The following is a 27,879-nucleotide window of genomic DNA, read 5'->3' on the forward strand; positions in this document are numbered from 1 at the left end:
AACCCTGAACTTACATCTTACATCTGACTCTAGGATGCCTAGAAAAGGGAAGGAAGACAGAGGCATTGGGTGTCACAGGGAGACCTATGAAGAAGGCCATGTGGGAAGCCATACTTAGGGCAGAGGAGCTGGGCCACAGTCAAGCTCACAGCAGATTCTAGTAATAGATGCAGTGTTGGCTTCAGGCAACAGCCCTGGTGGATACAGGATGGGCTCTGTGATAGCTGATATTGGTTGTCAACTGTGATGATTGATACTGGTCGTCAACTATGATGGTTGGTATTGGTTATCAACTGATGGTTGCCAACAGTGATGGCTGATATTGTTTATCAACTGTAATGATTGATATTGGTTATCAACTGTGATGGTTGTCAACTGTGATGGTTGTCAACTGTGATGGTTGATATTGGTTGTCAACTGTCATGGTTGATATTGGTTGTCAACTGTCATGGTTGATATTGGTTGTCAACTGTGATGGTTGATACTGGTTATCAACTGTAATGGTTGATATTGGTTGTCAACTATCATGGTTGATATTGGTTGTCAACTGCTAAATCAGGAATCACCTAAGAGGCAAGCTATTGGGAACACCTATAAGGGATTTCCTTAACCAGGTTATGCGAAGGGGGAAGGCCTATCCTAAATGTGAGTGACAGGTCCAGTGGAAGACAGATAGAAGATGGTTTGAGGGGAAGAGCTTTGCTTTTGCTGCTTGCTTTTATGTTGCCCTCCCATGTCACCAAAAGGGTCATCTTGCTGTGAGACCATCTGCCCTATTGCTGCTGCTGTCATTGCTAACATTAGACTGCAGCTTCTTTGACCTTCCAGTGTGGAATGAATACTGGTAGCTCTCCAGCAACCTTCCAGGCCAGCAGCAGCAGACTGAGGACTACTGAGAAATCCAGCCTCAAGGCTCTCAGCTTCTCCAATGTGAAGACAGACATTGTTGGACTACCCAGATCATATAGTATTTAAAAAAATATAATAAAACCCCCTTTAATATATATTTATCCTATCAGTTCTGTCCCTCTAGAGAATCCTAATAAGTTGCTTTTATTCAAACATTTTACCACAGCAACAGGAAAAGAAACTAAGACCATATTAAGTCCATATTAAGAAGTGGGCTGTTGCTGTGATAAACCTGTGTGGTTCTTAAGCTGTTGGGATGTTACACACAGCTGGAATATGGAAGAGTTTAAAACTCTGGGCTAGAAAAGCCAGTGAATATTGGAAGCAGAGCTTAATGGGCCATTTCTTTGGTATTTGGTAAACAGGAATGCTGAGAGAAATATGGAGCATGGAGGCCAGGTTCATGATGTTTCAGGGGGTATCAAGGACTCCACCAGGCCCTGGGCTAACAGCCATCTGTGTCATTTGGCCAAAAATCTGCCTCCATTCTGTTGTGTCCTAAGAACCTGAGTAGAGCAGAATTTAAAAATAATGGGCTAATTCATTAGGCAGGGGAAATTTAAGGAGATGAGGGCATTCAGCCTGGTGTGGAGAAAGCAGCTGTGATTATTAAAGACATCAGCAGGACTGAAGAGAAGCCGTATACAACCCTCTGCAATGAGAGTGGTGGCCTGAGGGCAAAACTTTACCCATTATCTTGTAAAAATCCCAACTTATTTAAACAAAAAGGAAGCCTAAGCTAATGGTGTTCTCTGATCCTTGAACACAACTGCCTGAAAGAATGCTTCTCAGACAGGCGATGGTGGCACATGCCTTTAATCCCAGCACTTGGGAGGCAGAGGCAGGCGGATTTCCGTGAGTTCGAGGCCAGCCTGGTCTCCAAAGTGAGTTCCAGGAAAGGCATAAAGCTACACAGAGAAGCTCCATCCTGAGAAAGTGACAGATGATAGAGAGCTTGGCAGGGTCATCTATGTGTGCTGGTTTTCAAGGCACAGAGGATGCAAGACTGAGGGAGTCTGGAGTACAGTCAAAGCCTGGCAACATGAAACAGGGTCTGAGTCCCTGCATAGAGGTCCCAAGAGGCTACTATGCACTCCGGGAAGCTGTTAAGGTGAGACCCAATTGCAATGGAGACCCTGGATCTTAGAGAAGCTAGAGTGGGACATCCGGCAAGGAGGGCTGTGGGCAAGGAGGGCTGGCTAAACTGTGAACTATGTGTAGAGCTACAGGGGGAGGTCTATCCACACATTTAGGGGCCCAGCTGATTACATTATGAGCCTTAAATACTCAATATAGGATTTAGTGTTTGCCCTGCTGGATTTTGGTTTTGCTTTGGTACAACTGTTTCTTGCTACGCCCTGCTTCTCCATTTTAGAAGAGGCATGTTGACTCTGTGTCAGTATATGCTGGAAGAGTGTAACTTTTTAAATTTGATATTTGGACTTTTACAGTGTTGTTGCCACTAATGACTATGGAAGATTTTTATGTTGGCTGGAATACACTTTAACATGGTCTTGTGCCTATAGGACCAGGGAGTGGAAGGCTATGGCTCAGAAGAGATTTGTGTTGACAAGCCTCGAGTTGACAAGGGATGCTAGTAGTGTGATGTTGAATTAGTTTGGTCACCTGGACAGAGTCTAGAATCCTTGGGAAGAGAGTCTCTGGGAATTGCCTGTGGGGGATGAACTGAGGATGTTAATTGATATGGGAAGACACATCTTAATTGTAGGTGGGGCCTGGGCTGTGTACATGGAGAAATCCAGCCTAGCACCAGCATGCATGCATCATAGCCCTTTGGACTACCCATACACAATGACGCCATCATGTTCCTGCTGGCCTGACTTCCGTCCTGATGGACTGTTCCCAGAACATCTGTGAGCTAATAGAAACCCTTTTCCTACTGAGTCGCTTTTGCCAGTACGTCTTACTACAGTGACAAAAGGGGGAAGCCTCCCTTGGGAATGGCTGGTCCAGGGAAAGCTGGAAGGGAGTGTAAGCATACTCTCTGAGGTGACAGCAGACTCCATGTCCTAGACAGGACAGCAGTGGTAGCTGTGCCACTATGAGGATGCTCGGCACACAAAGTTATGCATGTCAATGGTGAAGACAGTGCATTTTATGTGTATTTTACCACAATAAAAGAAATCTGAAAAAAAAATCAAAGAAATGTCATCAATGCAAAACCACAGAGCTGCTAAGGGGCACTGGGACTTGGTGCTGGAACTAGAAGCTGGGACACGTGCTTGTATCTCAGTGCTGTGGGACGATGGAAACTTTATGGTAAGTTGAAGGATCAATGCCCAGTAGGACACAACTCCGTAACTAAGGCGTCAGAAAACCCGCTCTGTATCAGAGGCCTAGCCACAGCAGGGGACCTGCACTACCTCCCAAGTGTCCTGTGTTCAGTGTCTGGTTCCTACAGGTCCTGAAACCAGGGAAAATGAGCCAGAATAATAAGAATGTCCCTCCAAAACCCTGGAAGGCTGTAGTTCTTTGGTGAGCGGCAAGAGGCCAGGGCACCATTTATAGGCTTTACACAACCCACAGAGCTACATCTAAATGGCAGGTCTCCTGTTATTCTAAGGGAAAATACTAAAAGCTGGACTATCACCATGCTGATGAGGACCATAAGCCCACCTTTCAGTGGCTCCTAGAAGATATCATAGCCACAGAGTCTTGTCCAATCTGAGTGAAGCTCCCCAGACAAGGGTGTGTCTACCATCCTCCTCTTCAAACACATGAGAAACATCTCTTCCCACCTATGCTCCTACAACAGCTGAATAGTGACCCTGGTTTTTTGTTTGTTTGTTTTTTTATTTTGAGACAGCATCTTACTATGTAGCTCTGGCTGTCCAAGAACTCACTCGTAGACCAGGCTGGCCTCATACTCACAGAGATCCATCTGCCTTGGCCTCTCAAATGCTGGGATTAAAAGTGTGCGCCACCAAGCCCAATTGTGACCATGATTTTGAAACAAGGGAGAGCACTTTAGGGCTACTGGACATTTGCATTGCAAACCTCCAGTTAACTGTAGCCCAAAACGAGACAGGGAGAAGGGAGGTCTGGGATATAAAGAGAGAGAGAGAGAGAGATGTGGGTAAGCCAGACTGTCAGGCCACTTAGTGGCCCCTGATTCACTGGGATCCTCATGTTTACATCTGCTCACTCAGGAGTGACTTTAAGGACACAGGAAGAAAATCAAACAGCAAAAACAATCTGTAGGGCTTAACAGTATCGTCCAGGTCCCCAGCAGACACCTGGATACTCAGCTTAATCTACCTACCCTGCCACTTAATGGCCACAGACCCCAGGATCCTTGATGCCTCAATGTCCTTACCAGCTGGAACGGGTCCCTGTGTCTTTGGGATTTCTGGATGATTTACCTGGATTCTGCCCTGGACCCCAGTGCTGTCCATCCGACTGGCCACATTGACTGTGTTTCCCCAGATGTCGTACTGGGGCCTGCGAGCTCCAATCACTCCAGCCACCACAGGGCCAACGTTGATACCTGGAAAATAGCCACAGAATGGCCTGTGGGCAGCTGAAAGAGTGTCATTGGGCAGCCTGGGCACTGATGCTCTTCCTTGTGAAAAGGCATGCCCTTCAGTCTAGGTTTGAATGCCACAGAGAGCCAGCCTCCTTTCTAAAGGGGGCCTCTGGCTTAACACAGGTAGCAGCAATCCAAACCAGTCCAAACCAGTCCAGGCTTCCCCAGGTGGGCCAAGGGGCAGCCCACTTGCATCTGCCTCCATCACTGGCCATCAGAGCAGATCCTAATCCCAAGGAAAAACTCCAGTTTTTGCGGATGCAGGAGAAACCTGAAGTAGTAAAATTGATGCTAAAAAAGGGTTATCCAATAAACTTACTTAGAAGGTGAGTAGTGGGTGAACAGGCTTGTTAGAAACTCCAGAAAGAGATGTTGGTACCTCAGTTGACACTTAGAGTTGCTGAGAAAGTTTCTGCTCACCAAGATTGACCTCTAATTAGGCTCCATCCCCATAACAAAAGGAGACAACCCATTTGATATGATCCCCATATCAAAGAGTATGCCTCTAAGGGGCAGCTCAAGGGTGCAGAGTCTGGGGTCACAACCACATTTAAGCCCTGGTGTTCCATTAAATCCCCTGTGATCTTATCAGGAAAAGCCTAACTCTGCCAAGTGGGCAAGATGAACCAGGGTAACTACTTAAAAAGAACAACATTGGTGTAGTTAAGAAAGAATTCTGGTGAGATCTTTGCTGTGTAAATCTCCCTTCTGCCCAAGTGGACAGACTTGCTGTCTCTTGTTTCAGTTTCAATTGTTCAGTGTACCTGGAGCCGGGATCTGGAAGAGATTTAGGGATGGCAGCACATGTGAAATGCACAAGCCTAAGGTCTATGTAAGTTAGGAAAAAAATCATCTATTCTGCACTGGCTCCTCTTTGGGCATTAGCCAGAGCTAGACACATGTTATCATCAGAGATCTTTCTCCTTCCTCTTCCTGAGTGTGTGGAGTGGATTCTCACTAGAAGGACACATTTCTGCATCACTGCCACTCTGTCCCTTGTACAGAGTCCTGCTCTGGAGATACCGGGAAGTCTGGCTTTTATGTCACAGTATGCCTTACCTCCAGGTACATCTCCTCTGTCCCCAAACATAGCTTCTGAGGATATTGCTCAGAGTGGGGGCCCTAGCACCAAGTGCAAATTCAGATGTCCAGAGAAGAGGGCATGAACCCCATCTCTTTCCACAGGTCAGGGTCCAGATGGCCTCAAGCACCTGCACAGCCCCACAGCATCTCCCCTGGTCCAGGTACACTCAAGTCTGTGTTACCATTTATGAGAACTCTGGCAAAGTGCTCACCTTCCCTGGGTGGGTTTCTTTCCCTGTAAATGCTCTGTGCCAGCCTGGCCTGGCCTGGCCTTAATGGGACATCTGGTGCACTCCCACGACAGCCTACAGGTAGCTACCCCTGCCCCTGGGGCTGCCCGGTCTGCATGATGCCACTTCCTGTCTGTCTGTCTGGGTGTGCAAGGCAATGTTTCTGAACTTCCTCTGAAGTCACAGGCACAAGCCTGGTGGCCCTGGAGGACAACGCTGGGCCACTTCTCAAATGACTGACAGGATTCTAGGAGCTACCTTTGTGAATCTCGGCCACCTATATCTAGGTAGCGGAACCAGGGTATGGGGCTGACCAGCTTGGAAGTAGAGCCATAAGGGACTATCATCCAATCTCCCTGTGGAACCAACCCAGGGGCCAGGGCCAGGACAGTGGGATTTCCAACATATACAGTCTGTACCTTGTCATATTAGCATTTGCACTGAGCCTGAGGCCCGGGAGGAGACTGGTCACAGGAAAGGCCAGGGCTGCTCTGCCCCTGTCCTCAGGGGACACCTTGTTGAAACAGCTTGCTTCTAAGGTCACTGACACACCACCTGCTGTGAAGCCATTCACCTCCTATCACCCTTGTACCCAAGCATAATCAAGCGCCATTTTTAGGGCTACTGGATGTTTGCAAAGTGGCCATGGACCTCCAGTTAACTGTAGACAAAACAAGACAGGGAGAAGGGAGGTCTGGGATATAAAGGGAGTGGGGTAAGAACAGAAATTATCTAACTCAACTGGATTCTAGATGAGTAAGAGTTTTTCTGACAGTCTACATCTCAGGTGAGAGCTGAATTTCTTTCTGTGTTTTAGATGTATTTCTTTTGTGTGTATAGGTGCTCTATCTGCATATATGCCTGCATGCCAGAAGAAGAGGGCATCAGATCCCACTATAGATAGTTGTGAGCCACCATGTATTGCTATGAATCAAACTCTGGACCTCTGGAAGAGCAGCCAGTGCTCTCAACCACTGAGCCATCTTCGAGCCCCAAAAGCCAAATTACTAACAGGGTTTTGTAAACAGGAGAAAAGGTCCTAGGTACCAAACAGTTTCCCCTCTTGAGTCACAGCCAAGGAAGGAACTGCCTGGACCCTGCTGCTGGCTTCCCTCCAAAACCTCTTTTCAAAGGGACCGGCATGCCTTAGCTAGTGACCAGGGTAGTGATGGAGGAGCCTGTGCCCAGGTGACTGAGGATATAGAGGTGACTCTGAGTGACTGAAGCAGTGAATGAAGAGGCTTACTGTGTCTCTTGAGCTGCATAATGAATTGTTACTTCTAAATTCCTTTCTGCAGCTGTGCACTTCCATAAGCCACCTTCAGAGACAATGCTGTCCCCATGTGTTCCTGACCAGCATGACCCATCCTTGTGATACCACAGGCCTACACTGACTCTGCTCCCAGCATCTTCCATCAGTGACAGAGATGAGTCCAGAGTCACCTACCGACTCGGAGAACAAAGTCGTTGTAGGACTGGTAGTTGATCTCATCCAGGACGTCAAACATATCGATGGCAAAGTCTGCCAGCGTGCTCAGGTGGGAAGAGATTGACTTCTTAGCCTAGGTACAAAGAGACAGAACAGAAGTGTGTGGGGTGAGTGCCAACACATGAAGCCATCAGGGACCACCTGGACAGGTCCTGGGATAGGGATTTAATTCCTACAAAACACAGCAGCCATGGAAATAGCAAGTGCTCTTGGTCCCTGGCTGGGGACACACTGATTCTCTTATTCTACAGGTAGAGAACTCAGGATATTGCCCAAACTATGGCTTCTGCCAGAAGCCACCCAGGCAGAAACCATCCAACACCATGCTATCCTAGTCCATGCCTCTCTGGAGGTATGGGAAACAGCTCCTGGGACCGGGGTGTCAGGTGCCCAGATGCCTACCTGGACAGTGCTGTCAATACATGTTGCAGACAAGCCACACAAAGACCAGAGAGACATGTGTCAGGAAGGGGCGCCAGCTCCCTTCCTGGAGACTGAAGCTGCATCTGTGTGAGTGTGACTGGGCAACCAAGTCCTTTCATTTGTAGAACAGTGATGGACACAAAGGTTTCTAAGTTGTATGTATCCAGGGGATTTATTGTCTTCAGTATCAGAGAACTGATGTTCTTAAAACAACATTGAACAGGCTTTACTTTCTAAAGGACTTTAGTTTATATGCAACTGAGCAGATGACAGAGTCTCCATGTAGTGACCTCCTCTGCACACAACTGGATAGTGCTAAATTCTTGCATCCCAGCGGCACATCATTTGTTACGGTCAGTGAGCCAATACCGGCATGTTATCACCAACCTACAGCTACAGTTGACATTAGAGCTCACCCTTGCTACTGTATATTCTGCAGGATTGACGAAGGTTTACTGTCATACATCCACCAGCACAACGTCACACAATAGCTTTGCTGCCCTAAAGCTCCTCATGCTCTGCTGAGCCATTCTGCCTTCCACCCACACCCAGAAGCCACTCCTTCTGCCTCTGTAGTTTTGTCTCTTTCAGACAGTACCACACAGTACCTTAAGGCCACACGGTGTCTCTTTGTCATCTGCATACTTCTATTTAACTTTATGGACATGTCAGAATTTCTTTATCTATTCACCCAGTGAAGGGAATTTTGTTTGCTTCCAGTTTTTTAATGCTTATGGGTAAAGCTTCCATGACTATTTATGTATAGGTGTCTGCGTGGATGGGAGTTTGCATCTCATTTTGGTAAGTACCAAGGACTGCAATTGTGGGAGTACATGGACAGTGTTAACAATCTAATTGGCTTTGTAAGAAGCTGCCAAACTGTCTCCACAGAGGCCAGAACATTCTGCATTCCCACCAGTAAGGAACAAGAGTTCCTGCTCTCCCTCGTCCTTCCCAGTACTTGGTGGTATCAGTGTTCTGGACTTCGGCTGTTCCAATACGTCAGTGTAGTTCTACATCAAAGCTTTAATCTCTTCCCTAAGAACTCAGGATATGGGCCATCTTTTTATGTGCTTCCTTGCCTCCGTGGATCTTCACTGGTGAGATACCTATCCAGATTGCCCACTCTTTAACTAGGTTGGCATTTTCCTATTTATTAATCTTATTTTTTAAATATACGTCCTTTATCAGATAGGTGGCTTGAAAATCTTCTCCCAGCCTGCAGACTGACCACTCATTCTCAACAACACTGCTTACAGAGGGGGCTCTTCATTTAATGAGGTCCAACTAACTGACCTTTTCTTTCAGGGATCATGCTTCAGGTGTTACAGCTGAAAAGAACCATCCAAAGTCAAGACCATCTAGATTTTCTCCCATGCTATTATCCAGAATAGATTTTTTAAAAATGTACATTTAGGTTAATCACTGTACTCAATCTTAGGAAAAATAGAACATCTTTATCTTAGTTGTGTTTTGCATATAAATATGCAATTATTATATTAAAAAGTATGTTTACAACTGAGCTTGGTTATATGTGTCTCCTTCTGGGCACTCTGTCCTGCTCCACTAATCTATTTGAATATCCCCAGTACACTACACTGTCACCATGGCTGTAGCTTTCTCGTTAGTTCTCCAGTACTGGCTTGGTGCTTCTGGATCCTTTGTTTTTCAGTATAAATTTTTTAAGTTCAGTTTGTCAATGTCATGAGCTGTCCTGATACAATGTTGATCAAGACTGGATGGATTTCATTAATCAAATTTATAAGCACTGATATCTTGACAGCAGCCGTCCTTCCCATGCAGGGACACAGAATAGTTTGCCTTATAAAAATGTTGCAAATACCATGTTATATTTATACCCAGAATTATATTTGACTGCTAATATAAATGGTGTTATGTTTGTAATTTCAAATACCAAGTGTCCATTGCTACCACACAGGACTGACTTTTACATCTGAACCCTTTATCCTGCAGTCTTCCTATGCTCATTTATTAGTTCATTAATTACAAGAGTGTCGCTCGCCCATCCCCCACCCCATCCATCATTGGTTCTTTCAGGTTTTCTATATATATTAAATCATGTCATCTGCAAACAAAGACAGTTTTATGTCTTCCTTCAAAGTACATATGTGTTTTATCTTCTTTTCTTGTCTTGCAGCCTTAGCTAGGACTTCCAGAATGCTGCTAAATATTAGTGGTGGGAGAACAGAGTATGGTGGTGTACACTACAGTCCCAGAAGTCAGGAGCTGGAGGAAGGAGGATTGGGATTCTTTGCCAACTTGGGCTACATGGTGGTTCAAGTCCAAACTAGACTAGTTAGCAAAACCCTGACTAATTCATGATAATACTAATGCCAATGCTGGTGAGAAGGATATCCTTGCAATGCTTCTGATCTTGGGCTGGGGTGGGGGTGGGGGGTGGTTTCTCCATTAGATATACTGTTAAGATGTGAGGTTTTATGTGTGTCCTTTGTGCAGTTAGAAGTTTCCTTTTTTCTGAGTTTAATAACTTTTATTCAGGAATAGGTATTGAAATAAATGTTTTTTTGCATCAATTTTTAGGATCATATGTTGACAGGGTGAATTTCAGAAATTCATTTTGGAATGTTAAACCAGTCTTATATATCTGGAATAAATCCATGGCCTTGTGTAGAATTCATTCTACTTACTATTTGATTCAATTTGCTAATGTTTGATGAGGAATTTACACATTTGCATTTCTGAGAAATAAATACTGATCTGTGGTTTTCCTTTCTTGTGATGTCCTTGTCTAGCTTTGGTGTGAGGGTGTGACCTGGGATGAGTCAGGAAGCCTTCCCCCTGCTTCTGTCTTCTGGAAGCGACTGGAAGTGACTAGCATCCTTCATCACTGAAATGTTGGACACAATGGCCTGCCGACTCTGCTCTGGGAGACTGTGATCACTGAATCAATCTCCTTGGTAGCTGCAGACCCACTTCATTATCACATTTCCACTTTGTGGGGAACAGTTTTCAGCATTCCAAGGCTTGGAGCATAGGGAGGTAACTGGGGAGGAGGGCTTAAGGTTAAGGGTTTTCCTGAGGCTGGGTATCTAGAAGGAACTGTCCAATGTCAAGAGAGCCTAGGATCTTCTCCCCCTAATCCAACACAGAGAAACCAACCCCAGTATGGGGACCTGCCCAGGGTGGCAGAAACATCTGCAACAGAGCTAGGCCCAGGCCTGAGCAAGTGGCCTGGGAATTACTTACCCTGGTTCCTGCTGTGGGCGCCAGCCCCACGGCAGCCATATAGGTACTCCCAATGGTCTTAATCTTCTCCAGGTCCTTGTAAAAGTCCTTGTCCATGAGCTTCGATTAAAATACAAAACTGTTAACCATCACAGAACACTGGAGAGATGTCATATAGTCATCATCCACTAGGGGGCAACAGAGGAGGCGGCCATCAAATTGTTGCACAGCAGCGCCTCTGGTCTGTTTTGTGTCACGCAGTACATATGAAAGAGGCATCAAGGAAGCATGGGACAATCTACGTCCCTGAAGCCAAGCTCATAGTCACTTAGGAGAAGAAGATCTCCAGTGCTGGGGCAGGCACAGTGCCTGGTTGGGGAAGGGCCTGGGGTTCCCACCCGTACACTTGGAGTGGATGCTGCCCAGCCCTGGTCCCCATCTTAGAGTCAATATGCTCTGTCTTAACTGTCACAGCTGTCCTGGACCCTAATGGAGACACAGCAGACACAAGCAGGCTTTGGGTCCAAGAAGAATCATCCCTGCTACCCTGCAAGGAGATGCTGCTGCATGGCCTCACCTCATCGAAGTCAGCAATGATCTCATTGAGGAGCCGCAGACACTCAACCCCCATGTTGTTGCCGTCCAGCTCGATGTAGAAGTCATTGAAGTTGGGGATGGAGGCGAACATGACGCCCACTTGGGAGTAGGACTGGTAATAGAGGTCCTGCAAAGGTCAAAGGGGTCAGTCCCACCATGCCATGCGAGGTATGGCCAAGCAACAGGAGCAGCATTTGGAGGGGGGCGAGCCCGGCCATAGGGGCAGCTGGTTCTACAGAGAAGGAAGAAACACTGGAGGCTCCAGGACGTTCACTGCACTGCATGGGCAAGTCCTGAGTGGTCAGCTTTGTCCTTGAGCCTAGCGAGGTGAGGGAATAGCAGGTACGGGGGATCCAGGTCAGCTGAGGGCACAGAAACACCAGCAGTTGCTTCCAGCCGGGCAGATTAAGGCAGATGAACCTCCAGGCTTTGTCCCTGCCCCTAGAACCTTACAAGCCAGCCTGGATTTCTTTACTTAAGAGCTTGGCCTTTGTAAGCATCTCCCTTGTGCTGTCTATGCTGGTGGCTGCAGTAACTGCTGCAGGCAAGGCTGTGAGAAGCTCTAACCAAACATGCCCTGCAGACAAGGGAAGGAAAATCTCCAGATGTTTCAAGCAGACATAACAGATACACACACAAGCACGTTCTCCTTTTTCAGTACATGCTGTCCCCAAATTAGGGAAGCGACTGGAAACGATCCAAACTTGAAAAAGAGGTTTTCCTCTCCGCATTTGGTTTGTGAAGGCCCACTTTCCTCCTCTTGTGTGTGACAAACACTACACCCAGCCCACACTCACAGGGAAAGTAGATGGAAGAAATGCACACCTGTCAACCTAAGCTTCCCAGAGTTTCCTGGGGGCCCAGAACGTATCCATTTCCGGGGGACTGGCAGGGAGACCAGGCAGGGAGCTGAGCAATTAAATCGGGGGATTCTGCAGGTCCAGGAGGTCTCCAGTTGCAGATGAAGCAGTGGGACACAGAGGGGGGCCACGCTGAGCCAGCACTCCAGCTGCAGACCGGGAAGTTGTGTCACCCAGCAGGCCTTGGGAGGCCCTTCCACTCACCATGTTCCGAGGATTGGACATGAGGAAGTGCTGTGCGACGTGGGCGGGCAGGAGGTTGAAGAGGATCCTCTTGTTGTCCAGCTTCACTCTTTCCATGTCATCCCGCTCCTCTTCAGCCTGGGGGTCATGGGTCATGAGTTCCAAGCATGCATGATGTCCTCACCCTCCCACCATGACACCTCGACAGACGAAAGACTGGGCGTGATAAATTGGGGGTGATAAAGGATTCACCGATAAGCTTGCTTAGGAAATATTAAGTTACACAAAGTGGACCTTAGCTGAAGGAGCGCTGCCTCTAATTTACCCGGAAGATAAACAGCACACTAAACAGGCTTGTTAGAAACCGTAGGTGAGACTGTGCACCTCTAACATAATTGAACTTCAGGCTTGCTGGGAACATGTTCCTGCGAAGATTTGCTGCCCAGGATTGCCACCAATTAGGTCCTATTTCCATATCAAAGAACATGCCTATATCTTGGTTCTCTCTCACCAAGAGGAACACAATTCGGACAGATAGGATGACCCGGGTAACAACTACTGGAAAAGAACAATGTTGATCTACATTAAAAATAACTGTGAAAACATTGTGGTGTAAAAATCTCCAACTTGTCCTCATTGGCCAGACTTGAAGTTTTCTGTCTCTGTTTAGTTGTTCAAAGTGTAACTTTATATGTGGAATGTTGATGCCTATGGCCTATATGAACTTTCTGTTAAGAGTTTCTGTTCATGGCTGGTTTGTGCATTAGCCAGAATGGGATGCATGCTAGTAAAGGGCTTTTTCCTTGTTCCCCAAGTGTCTACAGTAAATTCTCATGGTAGTGGGGAGAATGGTGCTTCAATCTCACTAAGCCCCCATGCAGGGCTCTAGATGTATGGGTGGACCTCATGAATACTCTTCATCTTTCACACCAGACACACAGACCAGAGCCTTAATGCAGGGTTCTCTATCCCCTGACTGGAACTTTCAGTGGTTGATAATGGCTCTCCCATTTTCAGAGTCTACTCCTCAAAACCCATTCCTGTCTCTGGAACACCTCTTGGCAACTTATGTGCTCACTCTAGACTGCACCAGCCCCAAGGCAGGCCTCTAGTCTGCCTTGCCCAGAAGACTCAGCACCAGGTGGCGGATACCTACCTCCCCAGGACACCATATTACCCCCCAGAACTTCTGTTGCCTCCACAAGAACTCACATCCCACTAGCACTGGGATAAGAATGTTATGAGAACTGGTCTGGGGTGGATCCAGCTCATCCCAGTGAGTGCATATTCTTTGAACCAGAAACAGGGGATGAAGCGCTAAGGACTGCCAGCCAGTCATAGTCTGTTTATCATGAACTATGGCTCTACAGAGCTGGGGGGAAAAATGCCAGGATGGCCCTATGCATGGATGGGCCACCATGAGGCTCCAGGGATGCTATCAGTGGGGGCCAGTGGCCTACGGTATGCCCAAGTTTTCAGAGAGGGAAGTTGTATATCTCTGCTACAAAACTTGACCCTCTAAAGGATTTGGCTTGAGAAATAGTCTAAGTATGTGTGTTACCATTTATGAACATTAAACTCTTGGTACAGTAGAAATGCCACCACAGTGCCTTTGATGTTTGGGGCCTGCCATGGAAGCCATCCATGGGCCAATCCCATGTGATATAGTCAGTGATATACAGGGCAGGACAGGCACATTTCTGTGCTACAGCATCTTTTCATCTATCTTTAGAACCACTGTTCCTAGGGCTGTATTTGTCAAAGGCTTTGGGGAAGGCTACTCTACTTTCCCTAGAGTTGACTTTACCAGTTACAGGCTGCTAGATTTCCTGTTGTGACACCACCAGTCAACCCAAGAAGTAGTGATTTCAAGGAGCAATGTGAAAAAGGTTTGAGTCAAAGAGCTGTGACCACAGTGTGAAAGTCCAAGCCTAGCGCAGTGGGCCCTAAGTGACTTGTGTTTTTTGTTTTTAAATAAGATCAATGAACTAGCAGAACCCAATAGAAAACCCAAAGGGCAGACTGCACTGCACAGAAACACAAGAAAGACAGCCGTAGGCTCCAGACTCCAGGTCAAACCAGAGGTGACACTGGCCGCCACCACCCACACACCTGGAGCCCACTCTGCAAACAGAAGGACGCGGCCACTGGAAATTCTGAAGGGGGCTCAGAGTCCATGACCTCTGTTGGAAAGAAAAACAACATAAGGGGACTGGGCATGCTTCTGCCCGGAGCCACTGTCAGGTGGTTCTCTGGCAATGAGTGTCCCATGAGCGGGTCTGTGACTTGCTCTGCGTCTCTCTCAAAGGTCAGTGGCCTCTGACTTCCGGCCTCAATCTTTTCATCCCCCGTTCCTGTCAACAGAACATTACAAACACCCTCTTCTCCATAGAAAACGCATTACTAATTATAGTTAGCATGCTGAATACTAGTGCACCCCAAAGGAAAGCCTTTAAAGGGTAGAATTAAGATGGAAAAAATATATTTTAAAAATAATAGCTTGGTTGTATTAATGGCACAACATTATTTAGCCCCTCCAAAATAATTATTGTTACTATCAGTAATACTTTAATAAAATAACAACATAATTGAATACTTTGCTTAAAAACAAAATGTTTTAATAATCCCCGACTTCTGGAGTGGATGCCAAGGGAGAGAGTATAATAAAACAGAGATAAAACAAAAACAGAGGGGAAACACTGGAGTGGAAAAGAGTCAAGCATGTAGGTGGATAAGAGATAGGGCTTAGCCAAAACAAATGATGAGTGAATGAGCTATCCAGAAACCTACAATCCTCCAACCCAAGGGAACAGTTCAGTTGGAGCAGACAGTAGAACCTGAAAGGAGATGGGGAAATGGTAAGGATTAGAAGTTGGAGTGAGGATAGGAGATGGGAGAAAAGAGTTATTAGTTGTTTTGTTTGTTTTGGTTTTGAGACAGAGTCTCTCTCTATAGTCCCGGCTGACCTGGAGCTCACAAGTAGCCTGGGCTGGTCTTGAACTCAGAGAGATCCTCCTGCCACTGCCTCTCAAGTGCTGAGATTCAAGGTATATGTCACTGTACCCAGCCCCACAAAACGTGTAATATATGTCCTTAAAAGAAGTCAAAACTTCCTTTTATGGTTATGATTAATATGCTTCATGCAAGTATATGAAACTTCCAAAGACTAAAAAAAGGTTTAAAAAAATACGCACTAAAATGAAAATTAGGCCTGGCTCAGCACACTGTACTGAAAGGTTTATTCTGGGTTCTGCTTATTCTAGCGTTTGGATTTAGGGACTTTTCGGGTCTTTATCCTTCCTACAGTCACGTGTGTCTTCTCCACACACAGGTCAGAAGGACTGACAAATGTCCATTCTACCTATAACAGTTATTTTCATAAAGGAAGCAGAAGTATTACATTTTTAACAAATGAAAATCCACCAAGATTCTCTGAGATTTCCTAAACAGTCAGAGACCTCAGACTTTTAAGGACCAGCTTACCGGGTGACACACATTATTCTTGTCAGCAAGGTCACATGAGATACACGCTGAACTGTTCCCAAAATGTGCTCTCAGCACTTCTACAAACGACGTTCCCTTTCTCGTGTGTGTTACATTTTAGAATTGATTGACCAGGCACACCTATCAAGCATGATGAAGCATTTCCAAGAAGGTCAGAGCTGGTGTGCTTGTAATTTTGGATAAAGAACAAAACAAAACAACTGATATCCTAAGCTGGCACCTCCCTGGGATGCTGACGTGTGTAGGGGTGACTCTCATCCATCACTCTGACAAAACATTCTCAGTCAGAGAACACCACCAACCCCCCAGCACAGTGCCTGAAATAAACAGTGTGTTCCTCACAACAAACAGCCTACAGAGTTGCCCCATCCTCCACTGAGATTCCTGCAAGGGTCAGAGGGCACCCAAAAGTATGTCCACCACTTCACTCTTTCATATCAGGGCAACACATTACTTGGTTTTCATATAGTCCCTGGAAAGGCACTTTCAGATATGCTCTTCCTCTGAATCATCTAGTATGTTTCTTTGGAGACAGCCTTAGCTCTAAGAACCATCTCTTCAGGGGCAAGCCCAGAGAGGGAAATGAACTATCCATGTACAGTGTGCAGGCTAGTTTTATGTTAACTTGATACAAGATAGAGCCATCTGAAAGGAGGGAACCTCAATGAAAAAAAATGCCTCCATAAGATCCAGCTATACAGCATTTTCTTAATTAGTGATTTATGGGTGAGGGCCCAGCCTATGGTGGGTGATACCACCCCTGGGCTGGTGGTCCTGGGTTCTATAAGAAAGCATGCTGAGCAAGCCATGGAGAGCAAGCCAGTAAGCAGCACCCCTCTGCGGCCTCTGCATCAGCTCCTGCCTCCAGCTTCCAGCCTTGCTTGATTTCCTGCATTGACTTTCTCCATTGATGGACTACTATTCATCAAAGCAACTGTAACCCAAACTAGGGTATAAAGGAAGCTAAAGTCAAGTACCATCAACTCCCAGGGGAGAGGGCACAAAAAGAGACAAGGAAATAATAGGAGTTAATTTAGTGGGGATGGGAATGTGGATTGGGGAGAAGAAGAGGCAAAGGTAGGTTGCAAACTGAAAATACTTGAAGCAGCCTTATGGAAATCATTCATTTGTAAGCTAAGTAAAAAGTACACCACACACACACACACACACACACACACACACACACACACACACACACCACAGTCCACAGTCTGGTTTCTGGCTCATATATAGAATAAGCTCCCATAAAGCCTGGAGAACTCCCCAAGTGGGCAGAGAAAGGTGAGCCCAGGACAGTTTGCATTCACAACAGATCTCAGGGGACCTGCATAAGGTCCCCTTCAAGTACATCTTCAGGTGAGTCCTGGCCAGTATAGGTCAGAGAAGGCCTCATCTAAAACCTTCCTTGGTTTGGTAACTGTCACATAAGCTAGAGCGCACTATACATACCTTCTGTACACGTAAAGACCTCAATATAATAACAAAGATTAGACAGGGCCTCCAACTCTCCATGGTGTCACTACCTCTTAGATCAGGGTGGCTTGGTCTGAAACAGATGTCCATATAAATCTCCCTTTTATGTAATACCAGAGGGTCCTGGGAGTAATGTGAGCCCTCCTGCCCACAGTAGACTCCAATATTCTCCATGCTCTCTGAAAGTTCTGAGGTAGACATTCTTAATATTCTCCACTGACTGTCAGTCACCATTGGATGGTGGAAGTATCTCCCTTAAAGACAAAGGAGATCATGATGCACTCTTGGCTGGTGGGCTCCAGATTGTTGTCTGGAGGACTGTGATGGTGTGGCCTGTAGCTAACCTGCATAGACATGTAGTAGGAAGAGGAATGAATCTTGGCTAGTCAGTGCTACTGACATGCTGGGCATGTTAGTTACTGCAGTACAGTACAGCCTGACTATCCAAATACTGGGTTCAAAGAACTTGATCGGTAACAACCATGCTGATTTTCTTTCTAGCTATTCTGTCAAAACTGGTGGGGTTTTGTTTGCTTTGTTTTTTGTATTTTTCTGGGAATAGGGATCAGAATCATGTTCTGATGAACTTTCATTTCTGTTCTAGAGCTGTTTCCATGAAAAACCTGACTCAATCAAGATTTATAAAGCATAACAGCTACAGGAAACACGTGCTATTTAGGGACACACAGAACATGGTCAGTGTAGCTAGACTCGAGAAAGTTAACAGGACTCAAGCCATGAAAGTATATTCTCTGACTATAGTAAAAACTAATCTTGAAGTTACTAACTATAAGATCTTTTTAGAGTCTTCCAGAGTAAAGAACACACTCCTCTTTGGATGTAGAAATGGAAAGAATGCTTTGGAGCAAATGAACATGAAATTACACCACATGCCAGCATGCCCAGAACCACTATAGCCCTCTTGAGGCACATCTCTAACACCGAGCAGAGCACCTATTTTAGAAGAGACAAGTCCCTCCTCAAGTCGCCTTTAAAAGGACTTAAAACAACAATGAATTCAGCTGTGACCAATCAAAGAAATTAAATAATGCAATCAGGCTCCATAAATGTTAAAGGAATACCAAGAGGTGCTAAGGACAATTTTAAGTCAACCCAAGAGCAGTTGTCAGGGAAGGATCACAAAGCCACCGCAGAAAGCAATGGGAGGCCTAGAGGCCCTCATGTTTTTAGGAAACTTGAAGTTTACTTTATCATCCCCTCATAAGACAACAAATAAAGCATCCGGTTCAGAGACTTCACTCCAGCTAACATTTATATTCTACCCAAGTCTCCAAGAAAACTATTACAAATGGAAGGTTCTCATGTGGTTTGGTTCCAGGGTTCGTGTGTGTGTGTGTGTGTGTGTGTGTGTGTGTGTGTGTGTGTGTGTGTGTGTGTGTGTGTAGTGGGCACACCACTCAGTCCTCAGTGTGGTGGTATTGAGAAGTGGGTGGTAGAACCTATAAGGAGTGAGGCTTAGGCCTGGTGAGATGGTTCAGTGGGGAAAGATGCTCGCTGCGTATGCCTGATAGAAGAGCTGAGAAAAGATGGAAGGAGAGAATCAACTCCACAATGCTGTCCTCTGACCTCCACATATGTGCCTTGGCATGCTCACTGCCCCTGTACATATACACCATTTGCAGCATAGTAATAAGAGTGATAAAGTTTTAAGAAGTGGGGCCTAGTGTGAGATAATTGGAAATCATGTGACCCCATGTACCCACTCACAGCCCTGACATAAGCGTGTGCCAACCTGAAGAAAAGGGAGATACATGCTGTAGTATTTCAGAGTCCCAGGGAAAGGTGGAAAGTCCCTGCTACTCCTATACCTGTGCAGAAAAGAAAGCATGCTCAAGAACCTGGGCAGTGAAGTAAGAAATGCAGTAAGAAGGCTGATTTAGGTCTACTGATGGGAATTCAGCCACCAGACAACCCCCCTCAGAGTTAGTGATGGCTTCAGCAAGACGGGATTCACCTTAAACATTTACTGATAAACAGGTTAAAAGTATCCATATAAATGAACATAAACATTGGAATTATGTTTGTCACAAGGATTATATTTACTAATTCAATGGAAATAATGTTGGTTTCTGGGCATGATGGAGCACACCTTTAATCCCAGTACTTGGGAGGCAGAGGCAGGCAGATCTCTGAGTCTGAGGCCAACCTGGTCTACAGAGTGAGTTCCAGGACAGTTAGGGCTACACAGAGAAACCCTGTCTCAAAAAAACAAAAGAGATAATAATGTTGAGATAGAATTATGCCAATAGTTAAAGATGAAGAGCCAGAGAATTTCACCAAGGACAAAGTAAAGCCTGTTTATTTATTATGGTTGTATGGCCAACGTGGTATCTAAAAATAATTAACCCAGGTAGTGTTTGTCCGGACAATGAAGCAATAGTTTGAAGTGCTCTCATGTCTCTACAACCTGACTAAATATCCAGAGGGCAAACAGACAAAGTCCTGAAAGTTCATGTTTTGCTGGGGTTACGGGAAAGCAAGGTGACGTTTCTTGTTGCCTGTCTATGGAAAAAAAAAAAATGTGTCAGTATGCTCCATTTAGCAACCCTCTCCTCATGACAGTCATGTCTGAGGACCACATTTGAGGGAATGTATTTGTGCATCATGCTTCCTGAAAACCTACATGTAATGAGTGGTGGTTGAGGTGTGGCTGGAGAATCACATGATTTGATACCATTCAAACATCTCATTTAATAACAATGTAATTTAGTAATCAAAGCCAAGAAAATGCCATGTCAAGCCATATGAGAAAAATAATGCCTACCCAAGGGGTGATGTGATCAACTCCCCAGAAGGAATTCATAGCCAGACCTCATTTCCACTTTCTTAGACTATAGAACCAACTGGATGTCCTCTCTAGCAAACAACCTTATAGACACCCCTACCTATTGTGCCAAGTGTCCTGGCCTTCCAGCCTCATCGTGTGTGTTTTTCTCTAGTAGATATTCTCTATGAGATCTGAAACCTAACGATCTTGCTGATGGCAGGGTCAGTGGGCCATAGCAGGCCATAGTGGGCAGCCAGCTAGGTTACAGTGGATAGGTAATTGAATACAACAAAGACCACGATCGATACCACAGCTACCATAGAGGCTCTTCCCATTACCTGGTGTGACTTGGGCAAAATGCAACTGGCCAGGACTCCTTTCCAAGAACTGGCGAATGCCGTCACCAGGAGCACCCCCCCCCCCATCTAGATGCTATGAACCAATCGGCTCCTTAGTTCCTGCTTCCAGATGAGGCGGGTAAGTGCTGCAAGAACTGGTCACCCAACAGGATTCATGACCAGCAGCCCAGGGACAGGGCCATCCGCACAACCAAGCTAGGAGAACACAGCATGCTTCACCATGCCAGGCCTGGGGATAGTTTGCTGAGACCAGGAATTGCACTTATGGGCAATTTGGGTTGGGTTTCTCATTCCATTTTACTGCTGGTCAGAGGAGAATTTGGCCAGTACTGGTACTACATGTAGCTGTTGGAATCTGCAACCAGGACTATTAGATGCCATGCCTAGACCTTGTTGTTCCTGCTGCCAATGACCAGTCTCTGTCCTTCCATTGTACAGCCTGCTGCTCAACTCAACCCCAGAAAAAGGGATAAATCAACAGGATTTCCCATTCTACCAAGTGGGTCCGAGCTGGTCCCACAACCACAGTCACCTGGCTTTCCTCAAGACTTCTGTGTCCACAGGGGACCTCTGTATCATAGTCACCGGTTCCTCCCAACTGTCCTTATCTACCTGGCATCTGAGCCCCAGCTCTGAGCTGGGACCCTTTAGCCCTGGCTGTACAGTCGAGGCAATGGGCTGAAGATGTTCCGGCTTGGCCTCATATGACTGCTCACAAGGGTTCAGAGACTGACCAGATATCACATAGACTGCAGTAGCAGCCAGACTCAGCTGCTTACACCAGCTTGGCCACTGTCCGACAGCCGCAGGTCCCTCTGTGGACCCTTTTTCTCAGGTGAGACTTCATTTCTTGGGCAGTACTGCTCTTATAACTGAACGACACTTGACTGCTCTAAAGGGCCGTTCTGAGTGCACCTGAATCAGAAGACCAGCTGTTACAGAGGCTCAGGTTCACTAGTCTTCATCCCTCCTTTTCAGGTAAGGAAGGCTCACGAGACAGTCTGCTCCTGGGGGGACCACTGCAAGTTCTGCAGATGGGAGCTGAGCCTGGGCAAGCTGCTCAAATGCTTAATTACCTCAATTCTCAGATGCCTGGGGGAATGCACAGAAAGTGAGGGTGGCCCAGTGGTGGTGGCGGTGGCAGCGGCGCACGGCTTTAATCAGGAGGCAGAGGCAGGCGGATCTCTGTGAGTTCGAGGCCAGCCTGGGCTACAGAGTGAGTTCTAGGAAAGGCTCCAAAGCTACACAGAGAAACCCTGACTCGAAAAAAAAACAAACAAACAAACAAAAAACAAAAAACAACCCCCCCCAAAAAAAAGAAAGGAAGAAAGGGAGGGAGGGAGGGAGGAAGGAAGGAAGGGAGTGAGTGGGTGATATGCAGAGGTGAACACACCCCAGCACCAGGCAGTCCCACTCTGCCCTGCCGTGGACACTGGTAAACCTCACCATGCTCCCAAAGTGGTTTTGTGAACACGGGCTCAAATAAGCACCCCTCAGCTAGCACTTTTCTGACACTTGAACAGAAAGCTAAGTACAGGCAACGTGACAGCCTGCCTGGTACCCAGATAGCCGGGGCCAGAGACCAGCTCACACCGCTGCTCTCCAAAGCCTCCATAAAAGAGATCTTGCTGCTTCTCCCATCAGAAATACCCTAAAAATTACTAGGTCCAGGGAGAGCAGAGCAAGGTTCGGCATGCTCATTTTCTAAGAGGACCCTGACGGGATCCTGGCCATACCCAGTCGTCACAGAGGCCCTAGGATGAGGAAGGTACAGCCTGACAACAGAGCCACTCTAACTGTGGTCCCCTGCCCAGGCACTCTGCAGTCATCTGTGCAGCCGTGACATTGGTGCCAGTCCTCGAACTCAAGCCTCAAGGACAGACCAGAACATGTCCCTTCTGACTCTTCTACTGAGCAAGGGCGGGCCACATGGCCAGCGAGAGTCTCTGCACCCTTCCCCACGGCCACCTCATGCCCCAGGAGACAGAGGCTTCAACTTACCTGTGCTGCCCAGAGGTAGTCCAGCCGCAGTCTGACATCCACTTGCCTGGCATGCAGGGCCAGTGTGCATGAGAACAGCAGGATAGCCATGATTGGCTCATAGCTGCGCCCAGAGAGGGCACCACCCCTGAGGAGGTGGAGAAGAAACCCCATCAGTGTTGGTTTCCAGGCAAGACATTGTCCTCAAACCCTAGGTCTGGGCAGAGAGCCATCTCTGGGTAGTGAGGCCTACGGATTGTGGGCCTGACCCCAGGCCTGACACTCATCTCAGCCAAAAGTTAGAGGCCTTGCTAGAGTCTGGACTGAAAAAGAGAAATGGGCTGGGTGGCAGTGGCATACACCTTTAATCCCAGCACTCGGGAGGCAGAGCCAGGTGGATCTCTGTGAGTTCAAGGCCAGCCTGGTCTACAGAGCAAGATCCAGGACAGGCACCAAAACTGGTGGATCTCTGTGAGTTCAAGGCCAGCCTGGTCTACAGAGCAAGATCCAGGACAGGCACCAAAACTACACGGAGAAACCCTTTCTTGAAAAGCAAACAAACAAACAAACAAACAAAAAACAGGGAGAAAGAGAGAGAGAGAGAGAGAGAGAGAGAGAGAGAGAGAGAGAGAGATGGAAAAGCCACTAACCTAAGTAAAATTATATATATTTGGTTCACATTGGCTTTCTAATTGGTGCCCATGCACAAGCATGTGTTTGTGTGTGTGTGTGTATGTGTGTGTGTGTGTGTGTGTGTGTGTGTGTGTGTGTGTGTGTAAGTGTAAGAGTAAGAGATAGGGAGGGAGAGTGCTATGACTGTACAGTTCACAACTGAGGTGATGATTAAGAATAATAGAGAAGGGGTTGGAGACTTAGCTCAATGGTAGAGCGCTTGCCTAGCAAGCGCAAGGCCCTGGGTTCAATCCTCAGCTCAAAAAAAAATTGAATAAATAAAATAATAATAATAATAGAGATGACCACAAACTATTATCAGCGGAGAATGATAATTAATATCACCCCGTCTAGAGTGTTTTTGTTTCCCTGGGGCACCACACTTACCCAACCTTGGTGTATCCACTGAGCTCCAGGACAAGGATGTAGGATGTGGTCAGCCCCGACAGCAGGATCATCTTTGGCAAGGAGGACACCCGCAGGAATATGGCTAGTGGGAGGGTGCCCACCAGGCAGCAGAGCAGGGCATGGTGTGCAGACTCACAGGGCAAGGCAGGAAGCACAGTGCGCCGGCCGCCAGCTGCAAGGACCACTAGGGAGCTGTTGGTCTGAGAGCTCCAGGCCCAGGGCAGGCAGCCCACCTGGGGAGCAAGGGCATGAAGGCTTAGCAAGGCCCAGGCAAAGCACAGCAGCCCCTCGGAAGGCTGGAGCATCCCAGCCTCACTGTTTCCCCCAGCCTTCTGCAGTAGTAGCCACTCCCTGGCCTCTGACACCATCAGCCAGGCCTCAAACTGCCTCTGCTGCTGCAGCCTACAAAGGCTCCTGGCTATCTATAGAAAAGGCTAGGGACGGACGAGCAAGGTGGACCAGGTAGTGCCAGCCCCTGCCTAGTCTCCAAGACCCGCAACTCCATCTTGTGTTATAGCTCTGTCTACTCCTACCACCCAAACTGTGTCTCCTAGCTCCTGGCTCAGCTTCTCCAGCCTGTTGTTCCTGCCCCTGTGCATACCAAAAGTTAGTGATACTCACCACACATCCTTGAGCTACTGAGTAGATTAAGACCACTATGAATACACACAAAACAGTGCGAATCTGGATCGTCAGGCACCCTGGAAAACACTGAACAAGAAAACCTCACGTTAGAGCTAGGGATGCAGCTCAGTGGTAGAGTGTTGCCTAGCATGTTTAAGGCTCTGGGTTGTAAGCCCAGCGACCCACACTGGGATGGGGAGAGAAGGAAATGTGGGGGGAGCTTTAAAAACTACATTGTGATTATGAAGTAACTTGATGCTCACAGCAAGCCATCCTAGCGAGGCAGGGTGTGAAGGGTGCTTTGCCTCCTCCTAGAGACTTATTAGGTCTTCATCCTCCTATGCAAAGGTCTTCCTTATTTTTATCTATTTATTTCCCATGTGAAGAACTTGCCAAAAAAATTCAAAACACACAAAGACACAGAAAGACACACACACACACACACACACACACACACACACACACACACACACACACACACCACCCATCTCCTTCTCCCAGGCACCTTGACTGGCACCAAAATTAACTGAGTAGAAGCACTGGGCATTTTTGTTATAATGCATTCTCCAACCTCAGGAATTCCATTTACCCTCTCTTTCCATCTCTATCTGTCTCTTTCCATCTCTGTTTCTGTCTGTCTCTTTCTATGTGTCTGTCTGTCTGTCTGTCTGTCTGTCTCTCTCTCTCTCTCTCTCATATTCTCAAAGTTTACATCACAGACAGTTTAATAGAATTCTTCAGTAACTAGAAATTTTATTCATAATCTATTTATTTTGAATACAGTCTAAAATATTTAACAGGTACTTTCAAGGATGAAACAGGAAGTTCTTCATGCTCATAGTCCTAAAAACAAGAGTATAGATTACAATATGCATACAGAGTTCCTTATAGAAAGCAACATACGCAGACAGAGCCTGGGTCTGGGACTCCATAGCAATACACATAGCTGTTTCCATCACCCTTTCCACAGGGCTGGGAGTGCTGCTCTCCTTGCTTAAAAACTGGAGGAAACTGCCATCAATACAACAATCCCAGGATCATAGATTCTGAGGTCTTGACAGAGTGGTGTAGCCAGCAGGTCTTTGGTCTGGGTTTCCAGACACTAGAGTGCATCCTCAGAAGCCTGCTCTCAGCTGACCTCAGACAGAAGAGGCACCATTTGGTAGGAAGCCCAAGGACTCTTCTGATCTTGCCTTTCTAGACATTTCCCTCTTGATCTGATCTCTGCCACTGGGGAAGGTACAGCTTCAAGTCTCTGATCATCAGAGAATGTTCCCAGCTTCTGTCACAACTTGGTGTGGTGTGGTTGGGAATTCATCCAGAGATACCAATAGATCCCAATCTGGTCGACACACAGGTCCAGGAGCAAGACCTTGGAACCAGGTCCTGCCATGCTCTACAGATAACTACTCCTAAGAGCAGCTCTTTACCTGCTGCTATGAAGGCAGGCCAGCAGAGGAGAGATTTTAGTATCCTGCATATATAATAAACCAAGCTATATCCTCCAGGAACCTACTTACCTTTTATACCTCTGCATAATTGGGCATGCATATGATTAAAATCAGATGTATTATAAGAAGGGACATTATCAGTAGGAAAAGTAAATATATGACCTTATCTATCAATCAAAACAGAGAACTGCCCACTTAACATCCTTAGTAACCAAATTCCTCCTTCTCTTGAGCCCCATGTAAGGACACATTGAGAACTCTCCCCCATGTGGCCCACTTGAGAGTGTATCCCTTTTTAGTCTAAACTATGGATTTGAGCCAATGAAATTATCTTGCTTCCTTTGGAGATAGATCTGTGTAAACTCTTATTTTCAACTTTTGGATAAGCCTAGAACCTGGAAACACCTGACCCAGACCCTGACAATGGTAACACTGGGACTTGATGGAAATGGAATGTCAGACCATGGACTGCTAAGCTACCACAAGCCCTGAGCTGCCTGTCATGAACTGGGTGTTATCTGGCAAAAGTGGCCACACACAACAGCATGTCGTCATCAAATGAACATGGTGTACTCCACAACACTGAACTCAAGACTCAGCAGCACAGGCTTCCATTCACTAAGGCCAGTCTGGCTCCAGCCTCTGCACAGCCTAGGTATAACAATGGGCACCATTAATGAGTCTTACAGGAGCTTCATGATGCAGCAGGTTCCACAGAACAGTTCTGGAAACTTGCGATCAGCACCAGGGAGGTGACAGTATCTTGCAGGCCTGGGCCAGGTTCTCCAGGACTCTGTAGATACTCCAAAACTAGCAACCCATATAAGTAGTGCATCAGGTCATGCTAGTCCAGGGCCAGAAGGGCGGCCACATAAGCAGAAACCATGCAAAGTAACTTCAGTAATTAACAGGCAAGGTTGGGATTCTCCCATAAACCCTTAGAAATGTTTGTTAACCTATCAAAACATCTATTCAGGTTGCAAATTACAGCAAAATAAAAAGCTAACAAAATGAGTATTTATTCAGCACATTTGGTATAGACAATGGTTCTTAATGGCCCCTGAGGTTTCTCACCCCAGTTCTTGAGCCAAAGACTGAGTCACCTGACATTATACCACTATAGAAGGAATTCTAGATTTGTAACAAGTCAATCATATGGGAGTAACCCATGCATCTAACCTGATCACATGGCATCTTTAGAAGCAGAGCTATTCATTTGCCGCTCCCAAGCTCTTTAGCTGGTGGCAACCCCACTGCTCATTTCTCCCCACTCCCATGCTTTTAGAGCTATACCCAAAGACACACTGTTGGGCCAATGCCACAGAGCTTTGGCATCTATGATAATTAATAAGGAAATAACTCGCAGATTAGGAAACATTATTTGTAAAGCATACAGGTGATGGGGGATAAATAACTAAAATACATGTGGAACACAGACAATTCAATAGCAAGTAAACAATCCAATTTTTAAACAGACAAAGAATTTAACATATGCTCTGCAAGCCAATATAGACAAAAGTCTGATTCTGAGATGGGGGGGGGGGGGCAGCATTCATCACAAATCACTGAAGACATACAAACTAAAACCATAATGAGATGCTCTTGACCCAGACAGAGTGACTTTTCAAACAAGTGACAACCACAGGGGCCGGAATGTACATTGGCACAACCATTACAGAAAACAGAATGGAGATCTGTCCTCAAACTAGGAACAGAACTGCCATGTGAGCCAGTAATCCTCCTACTAGCCAGACATCCAAAAGAAAGAAATCAATATGACGAAGAGGAGCCAGGCAGTGTAGCTAGTAGGGTGCTTGCCTAGGATTCACAAATTCCTGAGTTCCACCCCCAGCACTGCATGAAACACGATGTGGATCACACATCTGTAATCCCAGAACTCAAGAGGTAGAAGACGGAGGTTCAGAATCTCCCTGACTACATGGCAAGCTGGAGATCTCTCTGGGATACAGGAGATTCTCTCTCAGAAAATAAAGTGAAGACAAGGCAGCTGTTTTCCACGTTCATTCCAGCACTACTCACAGTAGCCGAGATGGAGTCAACTGAACCTACGGCATCCTGCTTGATCGATGGA

The 27,879-nt window shown here is 46.5% G+C and overlaps 1 protein-coding gene across 1 annotated transcript in view; it reads right to left on the minus strand.

Moving 5' to 3' along the window:
* The window catches only part of Adcy1 (adenylate cyclase 1), a 126,983-nt gene that overhangs the window by 9,467 nt on the left and 89,637 nt on the right, over positions 1-27,879 (minus strand). The window contains exons 12-19 of the mRNA XM_036201588.1: positions 24,334-24,423; positions 23,692-23,945; positions 22,654-22,780; positions 12,550-12,666; positions 11,466-11,612; positions 10,910-11,008; positions 7,217-7,331; positions 4,293-4,417 (exon numbers count right to left, since the gene is read on the minus strand). Of these exons, the coding sequence (XP_036057481.1) occupies positions 4,293-4,417; positions 7,217-7,331; positions 10,910-11,008; positions 11,466-11,612; positions 12,550-12,666; positions 22,654-22,780; positions 23,692-23,945; positions 24,334-24,423 (1,074 nt within the window). The remainder of the gene's footprint in view (positions 1-4,292; positions 4,418-7,216; positions 7,332-10,909; positions 11,009-11,465; positions 11,613-12,549; positions 12,667-22,653; positions 22,781-23,691; positions 23,946-24,333; positions 24,424-27,879) is intronic.

This window comes from Onychomys torridus, chromosome 10, assembly GCF_903995425.1.
Source record: "Onychomys torridus chromosome 10, mOncTor1.1, whole genome shotgun sequence".
Taxonomy (NCBI): domain Eukaryota; kingdom Metazoa; phylum Chordata; class Mammalia; order Rodentia; family Cricetidae; genus Onychomys; species Onychomys torridus.